Source organism: Wolffia australiana, chromosome 10, assembly GCF_029677425.1.
Source record: "Wolffia australiana isolate 7733 chromosome 10, ASM2967742v1".
NCBI classification, from domain to species: domain Eukaryota; kingdom Viridiplantae; phylum Streptophyta; class Magnoliopsida; order Alismatales; family Araceae; genus Wolffia; species Wolffia australiana.
This window is the reverse complement of record NC_135844.1, coordinates 15,164,693-15,188,126: the sequence shown is the minus strand read 5'-3', so window position 1 is coordinate 15,188,126 and position 23,434 is coordinate 15,164,693. Positions and strand designations below refer to the sequence as shown.

The 23,434-nt window shown below is 37.9% G+C and overlaps 1 protein-coding gene across 2 annotated transcripts; it reads right to left on the bottom strand.

Moving 5' to 3' along the window:
• Positions 1 to 4,706: 4,706 nt before the first annotated feature.
• Positions 4,707 to 7,601, bottom strand: DGD2 (digalactosyl diacylglycerol deficient 2). 2 transcript variants are annotated; one of them, XM_078582070.1, is made up of 5 exons: positions 7,373 to 7,601; positions 6,513 to 6,840; positions 5,817 to 6,083; positions 5,402 to 5,745; positions 4,707 to 5,337 (listed from the first exon to the last, which is right to left on the bottom strand). In XM_078582070.1, the coding sequence occupies exons 2-5, from the start codon at positions 6,795 to 6,797 to the stop codon at positions 4,830 to 4,832; spliced, it is 1,404 nt and encodes a 467-aa protein (XP_078438196.1). In that variant the 5' UTR covers positions 6,798 to 6,840; positions 7,373 to 7,601; the 3' UTR covers positions 4,707 to 4,829. The 2 variants fall into 2 exon arrangements, with proteins under 2 accessions (XP_078438196.1, XP_078438195.1); XM_078582069.1 differs by having other exon boundaries at positions 7,426 to 7,601.
• Positions 7,602 to 23,434: the final 15,833 nt, after the last annotated feature.

Genomic DNA, 23,434 nt, shown 5'->3' with positions numbered 1-23,434 from the left:
TTGTTTGTGGTCGTTCTTTCTTCAGTCCTCTTCTCCTCCACATTTTTCTTTGGATGGAGTTATTGATTCGTGTTTGACCTTTGATACTTAAAACTCCGATATGTTTTTCTATCTGCACCAAATGCAATGACTCTAGTTGGAATGGTTAAGTAACACCATTTCCCACAATTTCTATCTCAACAAATTTTTCAAAAAAAAAATCCGATAAATCTCCAAAGTTCAATCTTTCAACGTCCTTTGTTTACCACTCGATTCCTCCATGTCCAACTTTAAACCCCTGTAACTCTTTCCAAACTCAACCAAATGACGCGATTCAAATTTCTTTGCTTTTTTTTGGATGTTAGAAACACTTCCTATGTTTGAAAAAAATCTCAAAGTCATTATAAAAATATGCTAAAAATTATAAACTTATCACAGGGTCGAGGATGTGTGAAATTCGGATCCCAGCCTTCTAATCTTTGAATCATGAAATACCCTAGACAAAAAACCACGATTCTAAGTTCTATAGACTTGAATTGATGTTAGCAACAAATGATCTCTTTAAAGAATGCTTAAAAACTGCTTGACAGTTTCTCAAGGAATTGAGAGATCTCTCTAGCTTTTGGACTGTGATTTTCAAAGGGCAAGGAGAAGGAAGTTTGAAATTAGGGCTCAAAACTGTATATATGGACTTGGAAATCCAAAAGGGCATAATATTAATATTTCAAAAGTCAAACGGACATATTCATTGATTAAATAATATAAAATAATAATCATTTAAATTTTGATTTTTATATTTACAATTCTGCGATCAATTCAAAAATACCTTTCAAGAGTTATGACCAAAAACTAGCCGTTATGCCAAGGACTTGAGATTTAAAATAATATTAATTTTTTAGATATGTTTACCGCATTCTGTAAATAAATATATCACCATTGGAATAATATATTCATGTGATAAATTTTCATTAAATCATCAATAAATTCAGTCTTAAATACTCAAAGGTAGTAACTAAGATTTTGAACAAGTTATTCAACAAATCAAATGAAGACAAATTCACACAAATACATGAACAGTGGTAAAACTATGTTATATTCATGTCATAAAGTTACAATTCCTAAATACATGATTTGACTTGTTCAGTGTATGGTCAAACTAAGTAGCCTTTTAATATATCTAAGGCTCTTATTTTATCTTCGCATACAATCAATCAACTACTTAACTGAGGGCCTATTGTGCTTTGATCACAACCCATATTGTAGCATGCATCACTTTGAACATTCATCAAAACACACATTAAAGCATTGTGCTAAAAATGCCCTTAAATCTTCACTTATCTTCCTGAAGTCTCTACTCATGCTTGCACTATTTTGGTGAAGTTCAAATTTGGTGCATTATCTTGATGAATCACTATGGACTTATTTTGGTACCTTCAAAAGACACATAAGCAAACAAACTATGTTAACTATGTCTCTGAGATAAACATGTGTAGTAATACCCCCCCAATAGTCACTAAAGAAGAGTGCTTATCTCTAACATCAATGATAGAACAAAAGAGTGGCTTGTGAAACTAGCTCAAGAGTTCTGCAGAGGGGTTTTTGAGGTTCCAATCATTGTTAACAATTTCTTAATCTTGTTATCCTATTTCTCTTTATTATGTTAACAAATATAAATTTTCCATTCCAATTTGTGTATGAAGTCATGTTGTAGTGTAAGTTGCCATTTGTATGTCCCATCTGCTATGATTTAGATGTGTACATACAAAGAAGGACATTGGCTCTAAGCCACACAATATTCTTCTTATTGAATATAAATTATTATTATGTTCCAATTTTTAGATTTATCGCTAAATACCATCATTAGATATACTATTATGTAAATTGCATAACTTCATGATTAGGGCTGTGAAATAGATATTTAGGGAAGCACATATGAAGCCTCGAATTCCAGGTACACTAGTATATGATCATCATAAAACCTGTATCACTTAAGATGTGATATTCATGTCATCTCCAGGTGATAATTCACAAACATTCAGGAAGTATATGTATACCTGGCCAACGTGGACAAGCGGGTGCATGTTCCCGCACCGTTAGGATTTAATGTCAAATAAAACCTAAAGGAAAATCAAGAAAATTATTTTGGGATTTTTACTGAAATAATTTCAACATCAAATTAATTAATATTGGTTTAATAAAGTCCCATACTTGATGTTATTTAGTTCAATAATTTGAATTTGATGTTATTTAATGTTAATAATTCGTAGGAAATTCTAGGGATTACATACTTTGGACTTATTGAATGAAAAATAATTAAAAATATGATTATTTACATTTTATTCAAATACATAAGATCATTTTGTGTGTATTAATGAATATGATTTTATTCTTTTTGCTCATATATCATGTTTATTTTTAGCAATTGGATCAAGATTTGGTTTACATTGATATTTTTTGTCACAATTATTTGATGGTATTGAATTTTGGTATTACTTCTGAACACAGTCAAGCTAAACTCACATCCATGCAGCACACAATTTGCATGTATGGAATGCATACTTTTGATATTTGTATGATGATATCTAAGATTAAAGCATATGTTAATAAATTATATTAAAAATGGACCGCCCATATAATAGACATCAAAATAAAATATTTAAATGTTCAATCTATAGTGCATTGGCTAGAAACTTAAACAGTGGTCCGATAAGGCTCAGATGCAGTCTTAGGATCCAAATACCATTAACTTGGTTTTGTTTGCTACCACAAGACTCGCTTACTTGGAGGAGGATCTAATGCTAGTGCATAACATGCACAAGACCAGGGTAGGTGGGAGGAGGGGATGCAGGATAGGTGTAGCGGTGTTGTGCTACAACAAGCACGGTACCCAAAATTATTTCCTTCAAATAATGAGGATATTTATGTGACCTGTTTCATTGGTTTGGTGTGTAATCACAAGGCTGCTAGAGCACTAGGGGCCAAAGTACAATCACCTATTTTAAGGCCCCATAAAATGGGTCTCACTTATTGTATTATGATTTGTTGTGCTACCACAAGGCTGAAGTACAAGTTGTAATATATATTCCCACTAGGGGTAGATGATGGGTGTAGCTTTGTTGTGTTATGACAAGGGCTGCACATGAATCTATTATCATCAAATTAGGAGGGTATTTCTCTGACCCAACACATTGGCTTGATGAGCTATCATAAGGCCACCAGACTGTTGTGAACTGATGATGTAGGGTGACTAGATGTGACGGAGCTAGGTGATGACGGGAACTGGATACTGGACGACTAGGGATGACGGGATAAAACAAACCAAAAATCACACGATCGAGTTCGAAAACTAAATCTGGTAAAAATACTGATGGTGCAGCCCCTCTCCTCGTCGAGGCCGGGAGTACTGTCTTCCACCACCATTGTGATGCAAAGCACCAAAATCAATAACTTCGAACAGGCGATCGCTAGAAGATTCAAAAGCCTATTCAATCTATTCGCTTGAAGATTCAAAATCCAAATCTAATCCGAAGGCGGTGGATGGACACTCGAAGAATACTGGACGAAGAACACGGCACCAAAGAGTGTAGAAGTACCTCGGCACTCAATAGTGCATGAAGAGGCTACGGGGAATTCTTGACGCGTCGTTGGCGGAACAAATGACGTGCGCTTCAACAGGGTGTCGCGGATCCAACTGCGCGGTCAGTTGGCGGGGGGTCAAGGGGGGAGTCGCCCCCTTGCGGGGTGCAAGGCAGCGCCCCGACACCTAAACGGTATGCACGGCAACCATTGGCTGCGAGGGCGTCCGGGGGCACGGCAGGCGCGGGCTGGTGGCCAGGGATTCCTGTGCGGGCGGGCGCCTGCACGGGCAGACGCTTGTGCGGGCGGGCAGCCCGTGTGGACGAGCGCCCGTGCGGGCGATGCTTGTGCGGGCGGGCGCCTGCATGGGGCGGGCGCCTGTGCGGGCGGGCGCCTGCGCGGGCGCACACCTGTGCGGGCGAACGCCTATGCGGGCGGGCGATTGTGTGGGGCGGCCTGGCGCGGGGCAGCGGCCAAGGGCGCAGGCCGCCAAGGAACAGGAGCGCGGAGGCCGAGGCGCTGGGCGCGGGCGGCCGGGGCGCAAGGCGGTGGCCAAGGACACAATGCGCAGCGGCGATCAGCAATAACGGCGACCAGAACGGGACAGGCAGCATGGGGCGAGTCTTCCAAGAAGAAAAAACTTCAATTCTTGAAATAAACTCGTTAGATGTTTCTTGCAACATTGGCCTACATATAGGCCTTGGAGGAAAGAGAAAATACGAGAAATGACATAAAATAAAAGTGGACGACGTGTAATCGTGTCACGTAAAAGGGCAGTTCTGGATCTGTCGTTAACGACGTGTCATGATGCGTGACGGGGCGTGTGTAGGTGGAGACGTGACTGATGTTGGTACGTTGACTTGGTCGTTATCAAGCCGGTTCTGTAGCTGATGTAGGCGACGAGTCTGGATGCGAGGCGTCTCGGATGACGTTGGCGGCGCGTCCGAAGTTGGTGCGTTGACGTCGTTGCCACCAACTGAAGTACAAGCTGATATTCAAACTGAAGTACAAGTTGACATTGGAATGTGTTACAAGTGCCATGAGATGAGCGCTGAATAATTGTATCATTCTCTCTCCTCACTCTCTCATACACACTCTCTCACCCTCTGTTTCTCTCTCCACCCTCTCCTCTCTCTCCACCTCTCCATCTGTTGTTCAATCTAAGTACCTCTATGCCTATTAATAATGACAGGAAATAAGAATCTTGCACATTTTCCTGAGAAATAGTCTCAGAGAAGTATCACAAATTAATGACTCTTTTCTCCTTCTCTCTGCTATGTGAGGCTGAGCTCCCTGCGCTGCTCTTCATCAGGGTGGAGGCTGCCGGGGATCGCCCCAAGAGCCCGGCGTGTAGTTTCATTGCCGGAGAGCGCGTGGTGTGCCATCGCCGCCACCTTCTCCACGTTACGCCTCGCGCCGCGTAGTCTTCCTGAAAGCCACATGAACCCCAGGCCTGTTGCTGCTGCCACCTCTGGCTTCCCAACCTCCTCTACTGCATCAGGCTCCCCAAGCTCAGCCGCTGCCACAAATCTCTCTGTTGCTGCCTCCCAACCCATCTCCCGCCGTTGCTCATCAGTCAATGCTGCTGGCGCCCCCGCCAGTGCTGCTTGCACTGCCGCCACAAACTCCTTTCCACCCTTGTACGTCCAACAGTTTGGGAACCTCTTGAAGAACTCGTTTGACGGGTGATCAGCACAGACAACTATCTTCCCCATCGCCAGAGCCTCCATCGTCGTTGTGCAGACCACGTCTGTTGTGCTTGGGTTCACAAAGACCCTGTACCTAGAGATAGAAAATAAAATCAGATGAAAACCATCAAAATAGAGGGGAGAGACGTTGGGCTCACTGGTGGAATAGCGGGTCTGCATGGTCACGACCGGGGAAAACTCTTACATCAGGCTTGAGCTTCCCAACTGCATGCTGGACCTCTTCTGAGTCCTCGCCGCTGCCGTAAAGATCAAAACCAATGGTTGCAAGTTTGTCTTGGTGATCCGAGAGCAAGCGAAGGAGCTCTCTATAACCCTTGCTCCATACCATCTTCCCAATGTAGTAAGCCCTTTCTGAAACTCCGGATTGGCTCTGCAACCTCTCCACATCTCTTCCAATGGCGAGGAACATGGGGTTGACACCGTGAACGTTGCAGACAACAGATCTCGGAAGATCTTGCGTCGCTGCGGAGAGTCTTATGATCTGGGTTTGCATGAAGTGCACGTAAGATCACAACGTTGGGCCAGAGAAATACTGGGCCAAAAAGGAATTACCCGGTGGCAGTAAATCTGAGTCACCCAGTTGTTTATGTGCTTTAAGAGAAAGGCCTGTACGAGCCCGTTCTTCTCTCTCTTCACGTATTCCAGGTAGTTGGTGTGGACAATGCCGATGACTCGCCTGAACTTGGCCTTCCATTGATGGCCGTGATGGTACCACGTCAGATGTTCAGGCTCCTCAAGGACGGCCACATCTGCCTCTTCATTTGGAATGACCTCTGTGATATCCCCCACTGGCAAGATGCTCCTCAGTTCTTTAGAGAACTGAAAATAAACTCAGTCGAAAATAACGCACCCCAACCTTAATCAATGATGATTATCATGACGTTTACTCTTTATTATTAACAGAAGATTGGATATTCTTCAATCTAGAGCACAATTTTCATTTTTTCCCTCTAATTACAATGACTTTAAAATTTATTTTTAAACCGAAATCACAAATAAATAGATTGTCATTAGCACATTATCAAAACCGGAAAATAAATTTTTTGAATCGGACCACAAAATTGGATGTTATGCACAAGGACAAAGGAGATAATCAATATTCTTTATTAGAAAACTTTTTTTTTGTCTGGCCAGCAGAGTTTGCTGTTCCCCTCACATTCCAACGATATTTAATTTATTATCTGAAAAAAATTATTTTCAATTATTAAAACAGAAACTATATGTTCACGGACCTAAAGGAAAATTTACCTTTGCAGGATAGAATCTGATGCCAAATCCTGAACTGAATCCTGTTCTATCTTGAACCCATTGATGAACATAGCTTTCATGTTCTCTGGGAGATGCAAATGAAATTTTGTTTGGATAAACTAGCTCTTGATCATTTAAAGAAAGCCATGGAAGTACAAGAGTGACCCTCCAGTGCCCTGCCTTTTCCAGAAAAGCTGCCCTAAAAAGAGGGTTGATCGCTGTTCCAGTCAACCATGGAAGACTTGCAGTGGTAAAAATTGCGATATCACGTTTCTTGTCCTTCATTATTTTTTCAGTGAAGAAAAAATTTTACGCGCTTGGAGCCAAGCTGCATCAAGAAGGGCAAAGAACTCATAGTAAATAACCGCCACACGCAGGATTTTTTATGTCCGAAGAGCGCAATTACGATGAAAGATAGCTGAGTTTGATTCAAATTTTCATCAATCTCCAATCACACATCATAGACATCAATTACATTTTTCACGATAATGAGTGCTGACCTACGTCCCTGGAGAGAGAGAGAGAGAGGGAAAGAGATAAAGAAATAGAGAAAAAAAGAGATTTAACCATACATTATAATGAAAATCTGATCATAAAGTTTTGCTCGATCGACGTTTCTTAAAAATGTTTACGGTTTTATGTGAATCAAAACTGAGAAAGATCGAAATCACAGAGAAAAAACGATGAAGTAGCCGGGAATAAAGATAACCCAAGTGCACTGACAAGAGGGGATAGCAAGGAAATTTTTACGCGGACAAAATCATAGAATTTCTAAATGCCAATTAAAGAACAACTTCGATTCTCTCAACGACGCGCACTCCTAGAGCAATAACAGATCGCACAGTTAAGAGATGAATTACCCATCAATGATGCTGAAAACACCGCCAACATGGTTCAAAATGGTAATCAATACCTGGGTAGCGACGGAAATCGGGGATGAAATGAAGGTAGCACTAAAGGAAGGAAATTTGAGGCAAAGGGATGAAAGAAGCCCTTTGGGAAGCCTCTGCCGACGGTGAATTCCGTCTAGATTCAGCCAAGATCAAGCAAGAGAATTCCTGACCGTCAAGAACGCTCCTGGGCCGAAGTCGTCCATCTTCTAGACTGTAAAATTTAGGGAACTGCACATATGACGGCACGGACGGGACGGGACGGGACGGGACGGGACGGGACGGGACGGGACGGGACGGGACGGGACCAGATGACGTGTGGTGATAGACGGGACGTAACGAGAAGTCCTTCACGTCTCCCCCGTCCCGCCACACGTCCCAGGATTTTGAAAAAATCCATCACACATGCGTCACGGGTAGACGTGGTCATTCAGTTCTTTTATGCGAATTTGTGTGAATTGTTCGCTCTGTTCGGTTTTCTGAACAGAACAAAAACGAATTCGAACGTAACATCGCACAGACACGTGTGCGGTTCTTTTGTTTACTCTGTGCGAATTTTGAATGAATTTTGCTCGTTTTTTAAAATAAAAAAGAACAGAACAAAGAACAAGGCCCTGTACGGTTCTTTTGTGAGAGTTTTTTGTTCGTTTCAAACGAACAGAACAGAACAACCATATCTAGTCACGCGTCACAGCATCCATCGTCCCATCTTAGTCCCGTCACCGTCACACTTCACAAAAATATAAGAATAGTCATAAAGTGTTGTGCTTGAGAGAGAGGGGGGGGGGTGAGCAGGAAGGATCGTTTTGGGGAGGTTTGGAGGCGAAGTTGCAGAGCTGGAGTTGGGGGAGATGATACTCGGTCAGGGAGGCGGCGGAGGACCAGAGGACAACGAAGGGCTTGGCCAGATCATGGCAGTCCTGCCGCTCTGGGGCAGTGAGATGTTGGGAGTCACCAGCAGCATGGGGCTACCGCAGATGCCGTAGAAGGGCAAGGAGGGCTGACGTTAAAAATTTTGTGCTTTAAATTTTTTTTCACAAACATCATCTGTGCCGTCCGTCCCTTCAGGTCACCCGTCCGAGATCCTCTTTCCCCGTCACGTCACCTGTCACGAGTATTATGTCACCGTCACGGGACAAAAAAAGTCATCCGTCACCGTCATGTCATCGTTCATGGTTCTGTCATCGTGATGAATGATGTGATGGATGACATTTGTCGTTCCGTACAGTAATCTTCTTGAGTAAATCTAGTTTTTATTTCCAATCCTCGATTGGGCTGCCAGACAAAACCAAATACAAGTCAGTATCAAATCTCAATGGGGCAACCCAAATGTCCACAAATAAAGTACATTTGCCCAATAAGATCTGGGTTTCTTCAATATACCTGTCTTTTCTCAGACCTTTTGACATGTTATTTGGTGGTATTAATACACCGTGTAATTTATTTTTTTTCAAAAAAATTTGGTCTAGTGGAGCTCTCTTGACAAACTTCCCGCTTGGTCACCCATCCTGAATTTTTCCCATCACAGCACGGTCACAAGTAATGTTCACTATATGACTTCAGGATCATGTAGTAGAACCGACCTCTGACCTACCTACTTTGCAGGGTTCTTTAAATTGATAAATCTGTGATTAGATTATTTTATTATATTTTCATGCAAATGTATTTCACATTTTTTTATTTATATTACGGTGTGTGAATATGGAATAATAGACAAAGGATCATATGTTGAACCTTGACCATGTGACTTTAAATGGTTTTATGTTAAGTATTTTTTATAGTATTGTTTTCTGATGATGTGGAAGACATGGTGTCATTTGGGGCTGTCAAAGGTATACCATAAATTCCCTCTCAAAATTTGATCTTGGTGAGAAGGAGAAAGAGGGTATGAATGGTAAGCATATACTTCAAATTTATTACCGCAAATGGCTGCCCATCTCTCATTAAAAGATCCACTACCTCATTCCCAAAATAGTAAGTTTCATTTTACACCACTTAAGATAGTATTTAATAACTATTCATTTATATTACAGGTAGGACGTCCTTCCCAGGGGATGTTTTCATTGTAATTAATCTTTTAACATCCTTAATGATGTATTCATCTCTATCTCTCTAAACCACATTACATTCCATTTTTTGGAGGCTTCTTTGGACATCCAAGACTATTCTCCAATTCCAAACATTGGGCTGAAGGTGCCTCCATCTGCAAGAGAAAATAAAATCTCATTTTGTGCACCCAAAGCTTCTCCATCATTCTTTCGCTCAAGCATTCCTCAAAGTGGAGGAAGAAGTTTGAAGATCATATTCCAAGATCCATTCCTCTTTATGGTAAATTTTATTTTCTTGGTGTAATTTTTTAGGAAAAAACACAAGAGGAGAGGAAGATGAGAAGACACGGATTTAAGAAAGTGAGAAGCAACTAGAGAAGGAGAGCAAACAACCACTAAAAAATCTGAGCTTTATGATATCTTATTTTAAATACGTTGAGTTTGAGATAGCCAAATCCTTGACTAAATAGAACATAGAGATAGCAATAATTTGTGGGGTAAATTATAAGGATATATGGAATAGAGAAAATTGATGATTGAAGGAGAAAGATAAGAGGGGGAGAGAGAGAGAGAGAGGCATTGATTGCAAGAAAGAAAAACCCTAGATTGAACAGATAAGAGTTTTAAGAGAGTGATTTTAGAAAGAATTGAGAAAATTTTAATCATTGGAGGGATTAAGGGATTGATTATAGAGACAGTTGAGGAAAATAAATAAGAAGAATTCGTGGAGTTAAGGAGAAACAAAGAAAGAATTAGTTGGTCCATTAAACTTGAATTTATTTTCCCAAATTTAAGGTGAATAACTCCAGAAGATTTTGAGTGAATCGTATTCAGCCAAGTATTTAGATTTCTATTGGCCTGATTATGAGGTTAATTGGGGATTTTTGTCTAACATATGTTGGGCCTTTATCTAAACTATATTGGATCAATTGGGGCCATATTTCATGAATCTTAGGATTGTTTTTATGTGAAATTTATTGGACGAAGTTGGAAGTGTTGGAACATATGATAGTGGATGGCTCTAAGAAGGGGATTGACTTGGAGTTTTGAAAATATTACCTCTTATATTTTTTCTAAATTGACTTGGTTCCTAAGACCTTGACTATCCCTAAGCAAAAAACCAAAAGATCATCTTTGTTACTGATTCTAACTGTATTGTATGCATTCTTCCCTTTTAAGTCTTCTCTAAAAGAACCTTAACTGCTCCTTTATTAGTCAGGATGTTAACTACCCCTCCAAACTTTGTCCGAGACACTCCTATATAGGTCTTCCCAACCTTGGTGCTTAAACCTGAAATGTTAGTATTATCGTCCCGTTCTACGGCTATCCGAGTTTTCTCCTAATACCTTTTCAAAATATTTCTTTTGATGCTGGATAAAGCCACATGAATGTTAATTTTACTGCAATAAACTATTGATGAAAATATTTAATTTCACTATTTTTAAAGATTTATAAAGTTATTCGATACTCTTTGCTGTAGAATAGTTTCAGAAAAATTATAATTTTAATGTATCAAAGATGTAAATATCAGCAACAAATTGTATTTGATACTTCACATAATTTCTCAGAGAGAGAGAGAGAGATTAAAGAATTAGCAATAAAAGTTTCAGAGATAGATAATATTTAAAATTTTGTACTTTAGATAATATCAAGAGAGAGAGATTAAAGAATGACAACAGTAAAAGTTTCAGAATCAAAATTTTGTACCATAGAGAAAATTCAGAGAGAAAGAGATTAAAGAATCATAGCAGAAAAGTTTTCTGCAAAATTTAGATTCAAAGATGAACTGAATTCCAGAGAAATCTCAGATTTCACATTTTGTAGTGTAGATAATATTCAGAGAGAGATAAAAATTTCAGAGAAATTTCAGGTTCAAAATTTTGTACTGTAGATAATATTCAGCAAGAGTGATCAAAGTAAAAGTGTCAGAGAAATTTAATATTCAATGATGAACTGAATAGAATCAGGAATTTCAGAATACATATTTTAATGTAAACTCTGGATTATGAAATGAAACATTTCAATGAATCTCCACTACAATTTCAAACAAAAAAAAAAGTTACAAGTCATAATGATGATAATTTTTGTAGAATGAAAATCCAAGGAATATATCACAATCAAACTTATGATGAAGGAATCTTTCAAAAAAAATTAAGAACTTTAAAGTCATGTCTTTGGAGGGAGCACAAATCAGATATTCACGTTCAGGAGAAGTAATATTTAATTACCAATAAAACATAGATCTTGAAAAAAAGAGAGAGCACCAGAGGACTAAATTTTGAGTCTTAGAGGGAGCTAAAGCGTAAGAGCAGGAGAGAGTCAGGAGGTAAAATTTACAAAAGCAAGGTCCTTCAGTGAGATGAGAAGAGAGATCAGCTTGGAGGTGAGAGCAGTAGGAAAGATTGCAGAAATGTTCAAGAGAATGCTAGTAGAGATTAGCAGAGAGATTAACTTGGTCATGAGAGCAACAAGAAAGATTAGTTTGGTCATTCAAGAAGAATGCCGAGAGAGATCAGCTTGGACGTCAGATCAGCATGAAAGATTGCAGATTGTGAATGTTACTGATTGCAGATCATGCAAGTTGAATATTATAATTCTTGAGCGACAATGCTGAAGATTGTAGGTTCTGAATGATACTGATTGCACATCATGAATGCTGGATTTTGCAGGCCATGATGAGCAAATATTGATGAGTTTCAGGCTCTAAGAGCAGCATGAGATCTTTTAGAATGTGAGAGCATCAGATCTTGATGATTTATGGGTCATGAGAGCAGCCAGAGAAATTTCAAGCTGTGAGTGCAAGTCTCCATCAGTTTTTGAGTCATAGATGCAGTGAAAAAACAACATAAAATCTCAGTGATTTTTCTAAGAAATAATTATTTATTTTTATTTCCTAATGTGAATGATCTCATATTGAAATATTCATCTAAGAATGGTTTCTTGCTTTTCAAATAACCATTTGAAAAATGAATTCAAATGGTTTAGCATCCCTTAAAAAACTTTTTATTACCTTTCATAAAATGAATGTTATCTTCTCAATTTGTCTTGAACTTGTTATTACCTTTCATAAACGTGTTAGATACATATCTTAAATAAATAAAAAATGCCCAAAATAATGCAAATAAACAACCAAATAATATGATAAAAAATTAAACAATGAAATTCCCAACAGAAAGGCTTCAGCAGGCTAAAGTTAGAAAATCTTTAATGGGCCTAATTAGTTTTTATTGGACAAAGATTTGAATATTAGCAGGATTATTGGTGAGTGATTAAGATTGGAAATTAGTTGATTTTAATTAAATAAGTTTACAAGTGATTTGAGAATTTAACTGAGTTGAGTATTAGGCCAGAGTCAAACTCTGACTTTCAAAGACAAAGAATTAGAATAAAGTGGTAGCGTCATTTGATTGTAATGATCCTTTCATCATTGTTATCTCTTTATATTATTTGAATTGTTTTAGTAATTTAGAGGATTGTGAGAATTCTCTAGACTAGGCAAAGGGGGCCAACTGAGTGACCTGTGCGGTCAACCCTGAGGTTCTGGTTACCTCACATGACGGCTAAGGGAGCCAAGTGAAGCAACCTATGTGGTCTGTAGAAGAGTGGAAGTCTCTCTCAGCCAACAAGGCTAAGGGGGTCAAGGATATTAGATCATCTCTGACTTTTTTCTTTTCTATGATATTTGTGTATACTCCATTATCAAGTATTTGCGTAGGGGGTTTTGAAACTTGGGTTAGGCTTCCAATGAGCATCGGGCAAGGATAAGGCACTAGTCCTAACTAGTATAAAAACCACGGGCTCAAATATTCTCTACTCTACTAAACTTAGATAGGTATTACATCACATAGATAGGATATCAAGTAAAGAAATTTTAAAAGCCTATTTCACCCGCCAAGAAAGAGTGAGAGAGACACATATCCAGATAAACAAACAAGAGGGGGAGAGACACATACAGAGAATAAGCGAGAGATCACAAGAGAGAAAGAGATAGAAAGAAAGAACAAGAGAGACAAAGGGAGAGCAAAATGAGAGAGAACACATGAGAGAGAAAAATAACAAGAGAGACAATGAGAGAGCAAGCAAGAGAGATAAGAAAAAAATAATGAGAGAGAGTGAATGAAAGAGAGGTAAAGAATGAGTGAGGCAAAGAGAGAGCAAAATGAGAGAGAACAAGTGAGGGAGAGAAATAACAAGACAGGCAAAAGAGAGAGAAAAATGAGAGAGAACAAGCGAGAGAGAGAAATAATAAGACAGCCAAAAGAGAGAGAAAGCAAGTGAGAGACAAAGAGCAACCAAGCAAGAGAGAGAGAGAGAGAAAGAGATAACAAGTGAGATAGAGCAAGAGCAAGAGAGAGAGAGAGAGAAAGAGATAACCAGTGAGAGAGAGCAAGAAAGAGAGAAAGAGAGAGCAAGAGAGAGACAGAAACAGTGAGAGACAAATAAAGAGAGAGAGAGATCAAGAGAGAGAGGGAGAATGAATGAGAGAATGTGGGAGAATGTGAGAGATAGAGAGAGAGAGAGAGCAAGATACATTATCCATGTTGATGTGGTCGTTGTCACCATCCGTGAGGGATGCCACCTCTGTTGACAGCAATCACCATCCTAGTTGACATCGTCCCAGTCGACAACAGTTGTTTTCCCCATTGTCCCTGTCAAAAACAACTATTTTAGTCATCATCCTCATTGGCAAATGTCCCAATTAGTGAGGATCATCATCATTGGTCTGATTTTATGAATTTTTTAAAATTGTTGGCACTTTTATGAATTTTTTTGACATTATATTCATGATAGAAACAATTCTACGAGTTCTAGTTTAGTTGTTTTAAAGTATTTAATGCCCTTATTCATTCCTGGATCTCTCCCATATTTTTCTCAAAATTTCCAACCACTAATTCACTGAAATATGAATGTTTATGGCATAAAATAATATTTATTAATTTATTTAAACACTTAATATAGTTTTGAGAGTTAATTATGTATGATTCTGGCACACATTGGTGGTTGGTTTCATATTTTTAATTCCATGATTGATATAACCAATCGTTGATTTCACAAGTTGTTTTTCCCTCACAATTTGCAAGGTTGAAATGACCAATTACTGGCTAATCATGTGTTATTTTAAGGTGTGCATCAATGCATTTAATTGAAAAAATACATTGATGATGTGGACCAGAAAGACAATCTCACTCCTTTTTGCAATGAATACAGCAGAGAGGGAACCAACAAAAAAGTTGAAACATTTTTATGCATCAATAAAAAGAGGAACATATATTATTTAAGTCATTACTTAACATTAAAAGGATAATTGCGCCAACGTGTACACGTGGATATGCGCCAACAGGAGTTGGAAACACAGGATTCATGCATCAATAAAACATGATAACATGGAGGAGGGAGAGGTGGTATGATGGCCAGTATTTAATGAACTTCAAACTGCAATATCTCAAGATCAGCACATCATATCCACCTGAACTTTCCAGTTTGATATCAAATTTGCCTAACCCTAGTTCAAGTCAAATCGAAGAGTGCATTAAAATTCAAGAAGACACATCAGATGGTTGAAGTCAAATTTTCTCACATTTATAGACTTGATTTGGTAATTTTCTTCTTCCCTTTTTGATTCTCTCGTTTTTTTTGTAAAAAAACTAAGCATGGAATATTCCAAAAGTACATAGCGCGCATCAACAAAAAGAGGAAGGAATATTATGTAAGTCATTACCTAACGACCATTTCCTTTTGTTTAATTGTGCAAGGATGCGTGTACATGTGGATCTGCACCAACGGGAGTTGGAAACACAGGATTCATGCATTGATTAAGGGGGGAGACATGGAGGAGAGAGAGGGGATTCTCTAAAAGATCTTTGAGCTAGTATTTAGGGAGATCATCATCACAATCAAGATTACATTCTAATTCCAAAATATTTAGATAGTTGTCTCTCATTAGTAGGATCAGTGTTTGCATGTTTAAATTTCTTATGCTGATTTATCATTTTCTCTTTCTAGTGATTTGATCTCCTAGATCTTGCCCTTTATTCTAACCTCTCTACCAAGAGACCTAAACCTTAATAGAATGTTCAGTTCAGCCCAAATCTTCATCTTATCTCGTTCCTTTTTCTCTCTATTAAGCACTACCCTCTAAAGTTCTCCCAAAAATATATAAATTCATATTTCAGATTTTATGTCTCCTCCTCCCTAAGAATCGATAAGTTCCCACTCTACAGTTATTTAAACTTTGAAATTGGATAAAAAATAACTAAATGACATGTAGGGATGGGAAAAAAAATATTGAACAGGTTTGTTTCCCAAGGCACGTCCTCTCCTCCTCTTTCCCCTTCTCGCCCCAGTTCCCCACCAGTCCATTACCCCATCTTGGCTTCTCCCCCCCCCCCTTCTCCCTCTCCCGCGTTCACTCTCTCCAGTGTTTCCGCTCTTGGCATTCTCCCTCTCGGCGTTCTCCCTCTCCAACATTCTCCCTCTCGGCATTTTCCACCGCAGTGTTCTCCCTCTCAGCGTTCTCCCTCTCTGGCATTATCCCTCTTTGACACTCTCCCTCTCAGCATTCTCCCTCTCTACGTTCTCTCTCTCAGCGTTCGCCCTCTCCAGCGTTCTCCCTCTCCAGCATTCTCCCTCTTCGACGTTCTCCCTCCGGTGTTCTCCCTCTCAGCGTTCTCCCTCTTGGCCATACTCCCATGTTCCCTCTCGCCTATGCATTTAGTTGCACCATATTTTTTGTCTCATTTCTTCTGGAACAATAACAAGAACTTTTTGGATTGTAGATCTACTACTAGAAATTCAATAAGTAATTTCAACGTTCAATATATATTCTTGGGTAATTTGAATTTTCAATTCTTCAACCATTTCATTTTACCAAGTTTTACACTAGCCAGATTAGTCAACATTTCTATGTTTCGATCCAATAATAAGATGTTATTTGTAATTAGTAATTTTATTGGTTGGTTAATTGGTCACATTTTTTATTAAGTGTATGTGATTAGTATTATTATGGATACGGCAGAATAATTTCATTCAATGTAATAAGTACCTTCTTTCAGTATTGATAAATTCTCTGGCTCAAATCCTAAGTATTCTCTTTTTATTAATTGTGTAGACTATTTAGGCAGAATGCCTTCACTAAAAAACTCCCCCTCATTGATCTTGTCTCCAGCAAGGCACTTGTCTTTGTCTCGTTCTCTCGTTCCTGCTTCGGGCAAGCCTCTATCATCAGCTCTTCATCCTCATTCCCACCCTTCACCAAGGCATCCCTTCTGGCTAAGTACAAAAGTTACTTTATAATCGACATTATTTTGATTATAATGCATCATATGAATTATGAATTTCTATGTTTGTTGCTATGGGTTTTCATTGCTCTCATATAAAGCATATTTCATATGATATTCTTATTTATTGATTGGTAATGAATGTTCAAATGAAGCAACATTTACATATTTGATCTTTTAGTCGCATAACGAAAATTTCTTATAGCTATGTTTTTATCTATCAATATATATATATATATATATATATATATATATATATATATATATATATATTTATTACATGTGGTATTTGATAATGAGAAGCGACACAACACATAAACAGTTGCATTCTTCTTAAAGGAGACTTCTTGGAAAGGCTTTCTAAGACGTCTGAAGATGTAGAGTCATTTTCTTGGGTCAGTATTGTTGCTGATCTATGTCTACATGTGATATATCTAATAGACCCAATAACAGGGAATAATCTAGTTATCCTCTATGAGCATTGACAAAGGTCAGACCAGAAGAAATTCAAACCCAATGGATGGAAATGTTGAAAGGGCACAAGGTCGTACCCGTATACGAGAGACCTGCACAAATATGACTACTCCGGTAACCTCACATAGAAAGCGTTGTGGGTGAGAATCGGAGGCCATGCAGTATTTTGAATAGTTTGACCCAAACCAGTATGAATGTATGGTATGCAAGGAGAACAAACCTCCAATCATTACAACTATTGAGAAAAACAAAGACAGGACGACAATTATGTTTTGGAGGCACTTGCAGAAGAGCCATAAGGAGCTGCGCGATCAGCTGAAAGGTAAACAAGTCCTAGGGACAGAAGGAGTCGATTTCTGGTGGTCAACAATCTATTGTTGAAATGTTGGGTTCGCCAATAGGGTGGCATACCTTCTTACTAGGTATCACATTTGAGAGAACAAAGGAGAGGCTTACGAGATTTATATGTCTCACATACCAAGCGTGGTCATCGTTGACGACAAAAGTTTTAGAGAATTATTGCTTTATTGTGCACAACATGAGATGATAATACCATGCTCTAAGACCATTCATGAATACGCAAGGGTCTTCTTCGGGCGAGAGAAGCAAAAGTTGGTACGGTCACTATCAAATGTTAGAAGTGTTTGCCTAATAGTAGATGCATGGACAAGTGAAAATATGATTCCCCTATTGAGAATCACTGTGCACTGGGTCATAGAGGACTAGAGACTTGAGAATGTGTCTTGGCGGTAAAGAAAATTGATGGACCACATAGCAGGAGTTACCTCGCACATCTGCTTATAGAGTTTTTTGTCGACTTTGGCCTGAGGAGGAAAGTAAATGATATTACGATGCACAACGCAAGTAACAATAGATCGAGGATTACATCATTGACAAATGCAGTAAGAAAAGTGAACCCCAACTTTGATCTAACTCACCACATGCCTTGTATTGCGCTTGTCATAAATATTGCAGTGCAGGATGGATTGAAGGCACTAGGAGTTCCACAGCCACTTACCCCCGAGAAGGCACTAGAGCTAGTGGATGGGGAGTCCGAAGAAGCACGAAGATGATGGGTCGGGTGATCTACCTCGTTGGCAGACTTGGCTACAAGAGTGTGTCAAATTGTTGCAGCTATTCGTCCATTGGATGATAGGCGGAGGAGCTATGTCCAATGGTGTGTGCAATATATGATATCTATTAGCAGAAAATTGGTGTTGGATGTGAAGACTAGTTGGAACTCGATGCATGAAATGTTTCAAGTAACATATCAGAAGAGAAAAGTGTTGTACAAGATGGCTCTTTTTTACTAGAGATCACGACGGAGAAAAAAATTGTGATTGATGAACATGGGTGGCAAATGGTGGCACATTTTGCTTGAATTTAAAGGCTTTCCTTGAAGTGCTAGATATTGTTTATAGCTCGAAACATGTGATGGTCGCAACCGTTTAATCATTGCTCCAAGTCCTTGATGAACACCTTCGTGAACATATTGATGCCATAGACTAAGGACGCCTTTTCCCAAACAGTGTTATCCTCATAGTGGAACAACGAGCTGCCATCCAAATCACATGTAGAGCCATGAGAGCAAAAATGTCTAAGTAGAGGCTGGCATTCGAGGAAATACTATATTCTCAATTGTGTAAATTGTAGATCCACAGATTGAATTAGACTCTATCGCACCAGATGATCGTGGCAGCTTGGTGGCATATATTCGAGGACTATTGAATGACATTAGTAATGAGGAAGTCCCAAATTTGAGGGATGACCAAAACATAGGAGGTGACGGAGGGAGTCAACACCAATGTATCGATGATGATGAGGATGTCGTGATGGATGAAAGCTACACACCATCCATCAAATCGAGGCTTGCACAGGTGTTCCCATCGGTGAAATATGAGTTATAGAGTTACCTACAAATGTCACATGTGCCGAATGATGTTCTCTTATGGTGGCAAGGCAAAGGATGCAAGAGATTCCCTAAGCTTTCTATTTTGGCACAAGATTTTTCTTACTTGTACATCTAGTGCATCACTTCTCCGGTGGTAGTGGAATTTGCACGTACAAATGTTCAAGGCTTTTGACCGAGAACATGTCTGTACTGATGACATTAAAATGTTGGTTGGGGCAACAATATCTAGAAAACAATATAGCAGAGTCATTGCCTGATATTGAAGAGGTCGAATTGGTGGAAGGGGACTCTGATGAAGAAACTGCACAAAAAGTATGGTAGACTGAAATCTCTAGGTCTATCTAATTTTTTTCATGCATTTATTTTATTTCTTCATAGTACAATAATGCACATATTGATTATTTTCCTAACAAAGTATTACAAGGTACCACAAGGGTTAGTATTGGAATACATCAATACCATCTGAAGGCTATTAACTCATGAGTATTGAAAACATTTGGTACACATGACATTTGGATGTCTTCATTTTAAAATAAAAAATTTCATTTTGAACATTCTTTGAATTAGTTGGAACATTATTCCTTTCATATATTGAATGTGAATTGTGGAAAAGCACATACCATGGATTATGTTGCACCCAGTATTCAGGGTGATAACACCCTAAATTCTGTCTTTATTTCATGTTATTAGCACAATTTTATGCATTTAAAGAGCTTAAAATGGGGTTGTATCATATATTTACATGAAAATAGTGTTTTCAAGTGATTTCTGATTTTTCCCTAATTTTCTGTTAATTCTATGAATTTTAAAGGATTTATTGAAGCTCGAAATAACTATTTTTGAATGAAAATGGCAGTTTAATATTTAATTTCGACATTTATCAGCATGGGGATGAATCAGTGAATTTTCTAAAATTTTATAGAATTTTTTACGAATTTTTAGGATTTTTCTGAGATTTATTTGAAGAGGAAATGTATTTATTCTAAGGAAAAAAGGTATATTTATAAGAGAAAAAAAGTATTTATATCATTTTCAAACTTTGAAGGGCCTTTTTACAAAGTTTCGTTGCAAAAAGACCCAGAAAACATGTAATTTAAAATCTTCCAGGGTTTTATTGCAATTATTTAATATATTTTTTAATATTTTTAGGAGAAACCAGAGGAGAGAGAGTGCGGCAGGGGCATATACACAATTACTTTTGGGCGGCGTCCAACAGCAGTTCCAGGCTTTTTAAGGACTTTTCTGCAAAAAGAAGGATTCAAAATGCGCCAGCCAATGAGAGAGCGACACGTCATGGCGTGTTTAAAAACGAAATGAATAAATAAATCAATTTTAAATCCAATGGATTAAATTGGTTTAAAATCGATTTATTAATAACTTTTGATCCTGAAGTCCGATTGAGGTGTTTTTTTATGGATTTCTTCGTCTTGATCCCCTCTTGCTATCTGTACAGTTGGATTATTCATATCTAGGCTATATTGATAGATAAATATTAATTACTAAACGGGGGTAAAATGGTGATTTTTACCATATAACCTAAGTATAAAAGCTAAATTTCAGGAGGGGGAGCTCATTCTTGATGGTGCTCTATCACAGCTGCAAGACAGAGAGGAGCTCCAGCTTGGATCAACCTAACTGGTATCTTTTCTTCATTGTATTTGAATTTTTAGTGTACTTTGGATGATGTTTTAGTTGAATCTCTTCATCGTTCTTATTGAACTTGGTCTGAACTTCTAAACTGCTAGACTTGAGCGAAATGTACAAGCCCTTACTAAGATTGAGAGGAAATATTGAGAGATTTACCTAGCTATTCCAAGTGCACATTAGAAAACTATTAAAAAAAGATTTAATTTTTAGGAGATTAAATTACCCCCTTCTGTTATCTAATAGTCTAGTTATTTCTGAATTATCAAACTTACAAAACCAACCCAAAACAAATCAAAATCTTCTTCTCAGTCTCTCTAATTGAGTTCTTTGATCCTTTCAATTGGATTAATTAGTTCAACTTAGAGTCCCTTATTTCATCTACTCCTCTCATCTCTCCTACCTCCCTTTCTAAATTTCTCATCTAATTAGGGTGATTTGATCTTCATTGAAGATCAAATTAACTCTAATTTAGGTTGAATTACCAAGAAAACCATCAAATTGAATTCCTTACTAGCTTCCCTTGGACGACACTCGTACTTATCACTACACATCTTAAGTAAAGTTTTTATAAATTTTATTGTATAAGCTAAAATTGACAACGACAAGGGTTTAAAATTGCATAAAATTTACCCCCATTTTTGGCTTATCACAGGGCTCGCCCAATGTTGATGGCGTCGTCAAAATAGAGGAGGAAGGGGGAGCCTAACCGAGACGCATACCATGGCGGAGTGTATGACTTCTCCAATAGAGACTAGTAAAGCAACCATGAGACTCTACTTTTATAGTCATTCATCTGCTTAGAGTCCAAATTTGATAGTGACAATGATGATAGCGCCAAAGCCATGAACGATATCACAAGAGGCGATAGACGGCCATTCTCTAGAGAGCAAATTGCACTAATTGGGTAAGTACCAAACACATCCTTAGAGTGATCCTTTCCCTCACTACACCAAACTTCATATTTGAGCCCCACATCCGCGCAAGGCATGGAAGAGAAGTAGATACTACCTAGTGGAGTGATATCATATTTTGGGATAGTTACAACTTCACTCCATCAATGGTTGCCTCAGTCCAATGTAATGTCAGGTGCGTCGCCTCTCTAGAACATGCCCAATTAATGCGTAGGGGTGGAAACGGATGGCTCATCAAGTAATCCACTTTGTAACCACAACGTACCTTTTTTGACGTTTGTGAAAATCCGCCAACTATGTAATGTTCACAGAACAATCTATTACTTTTGGGATTGCGATGTGCTTTAAAACGTATCCAGTGAATACATGTTTCATAGTTTGTACTATATGAATCTTTGTCATGATTGAATCACTAAATATAGAATAATGCTTCTAGACTATAGGGTTAATTATATGTCTACACACTACGTAAATACTATTTTTAATTTTTTTCACCTAGCGATTACTTCCAGGAAAGATAACTACAAACCATCTAGTGATTTCACACCTACTAATTATTTATATGAAATAATCATTTAGTGATTAATGCCAAGGAAAAATGCCTACTCATAAAAATGATTAAACTATCTACTATCTAAAAAAATATTTCAAACCTAGTGATTATTTCCATGAAATAGATTGCTGAAAGAAATTTTATTATTTTACATTATTAATATTCATGTAATTAATTATAATATTCAGTTAGACAACCAAATTTGAAGTGACAGTTTTATTTCAAACCATTTTTAGTATTCAACATTTAAATACAAGTTTAAATACCTAGTGATACAGATTTAATATTCATCACTTTCTAGTATTCAACATCCATTATTTGCCTTTTTTTCCATAAAAAAATATAAATTTCTAAAATTACCTCTCATTCGTGTTCGTTCGCAAATGAACATGAAGGCGGACACAATTTTTTCTCCGTTCGTATGTCAACAAACAGTGTTTGTTCGGCGCCTAACAGGGAATTTCCCATCCCTAATGACATGACTAATTGTCATTAATCAAACACCAAATTTAGGCTTATCATCATTCAAGAAAATCACTCCTCCATGTCATATTTAAGTTCATTGAAATTAATATTCAATCATTATTATTGTCTAATGTTTATAATCAATTCTTGAATATGTGAAATGTTTTAGAAAATTATGATGAGATCCCAATACAATAATAACTAGTCTTCAAACATATATTATGAATATTCTTGTTTGAAGGATACGTGAGATGCACATCAAAATATCTAAAAAAATTAAAATGTCTAATCCTACTTATATGATATGTATGGCTGATCATGTATCCATTATTGTAGAGAAACTAAGGAGTGACTGTGTGAGTTCCTTATAGAAAGAGTTCACTAAATTTATCCATATGAATCTCTGAATGGTATTATACCTAAATCTCAATCAGGTTAATTTATGCCAACGTCCTTAAAAACTAGAAACTAAGATATGTGGAAGGACATCTATATTTTGACTATGACTTATGGGTCTCTAATCATGTGATATAGATATCTTTCAGCTCAGATATAAAAATAAGTACATGAAGGTGATTGAGTAGTTAGGGTGAGATCATGTGCTCATAACATAAGAGAAGATTGACTCCATGAAGAAAATGCAGTAGGTTTTGATAGATAACCATACCCTAAGTCATTCAAGAGTCTCATGCGGATGATGGTAAAGGTTTCAGGAGAGAGGTTATTTAATGCTCTAGGCCTTCTA

Coding starts and splice junctions, on each gene's coding strand:
- DGD2 (XM_078582070.1), bottom strand. CDS start 6,797: ATGAAGGACAAGAAACGTGATATCGCAATTTTTACCACTGCAAGTCTT. Junction 6,084..6,512: donor TCAGATTCTATCCTGCAAAG/GTAAATTTTCCT, acceptor GTTTATTTTCAG/TTCTCTAAAGAACTGAGGAG. Junction 5,746..5,816: donor CTCAGATTTACTGCCACCGG/GTAATTCCTTTT, acceptor ATGCAAACCCAG/ATCATAAGACTCTCCGCAGC.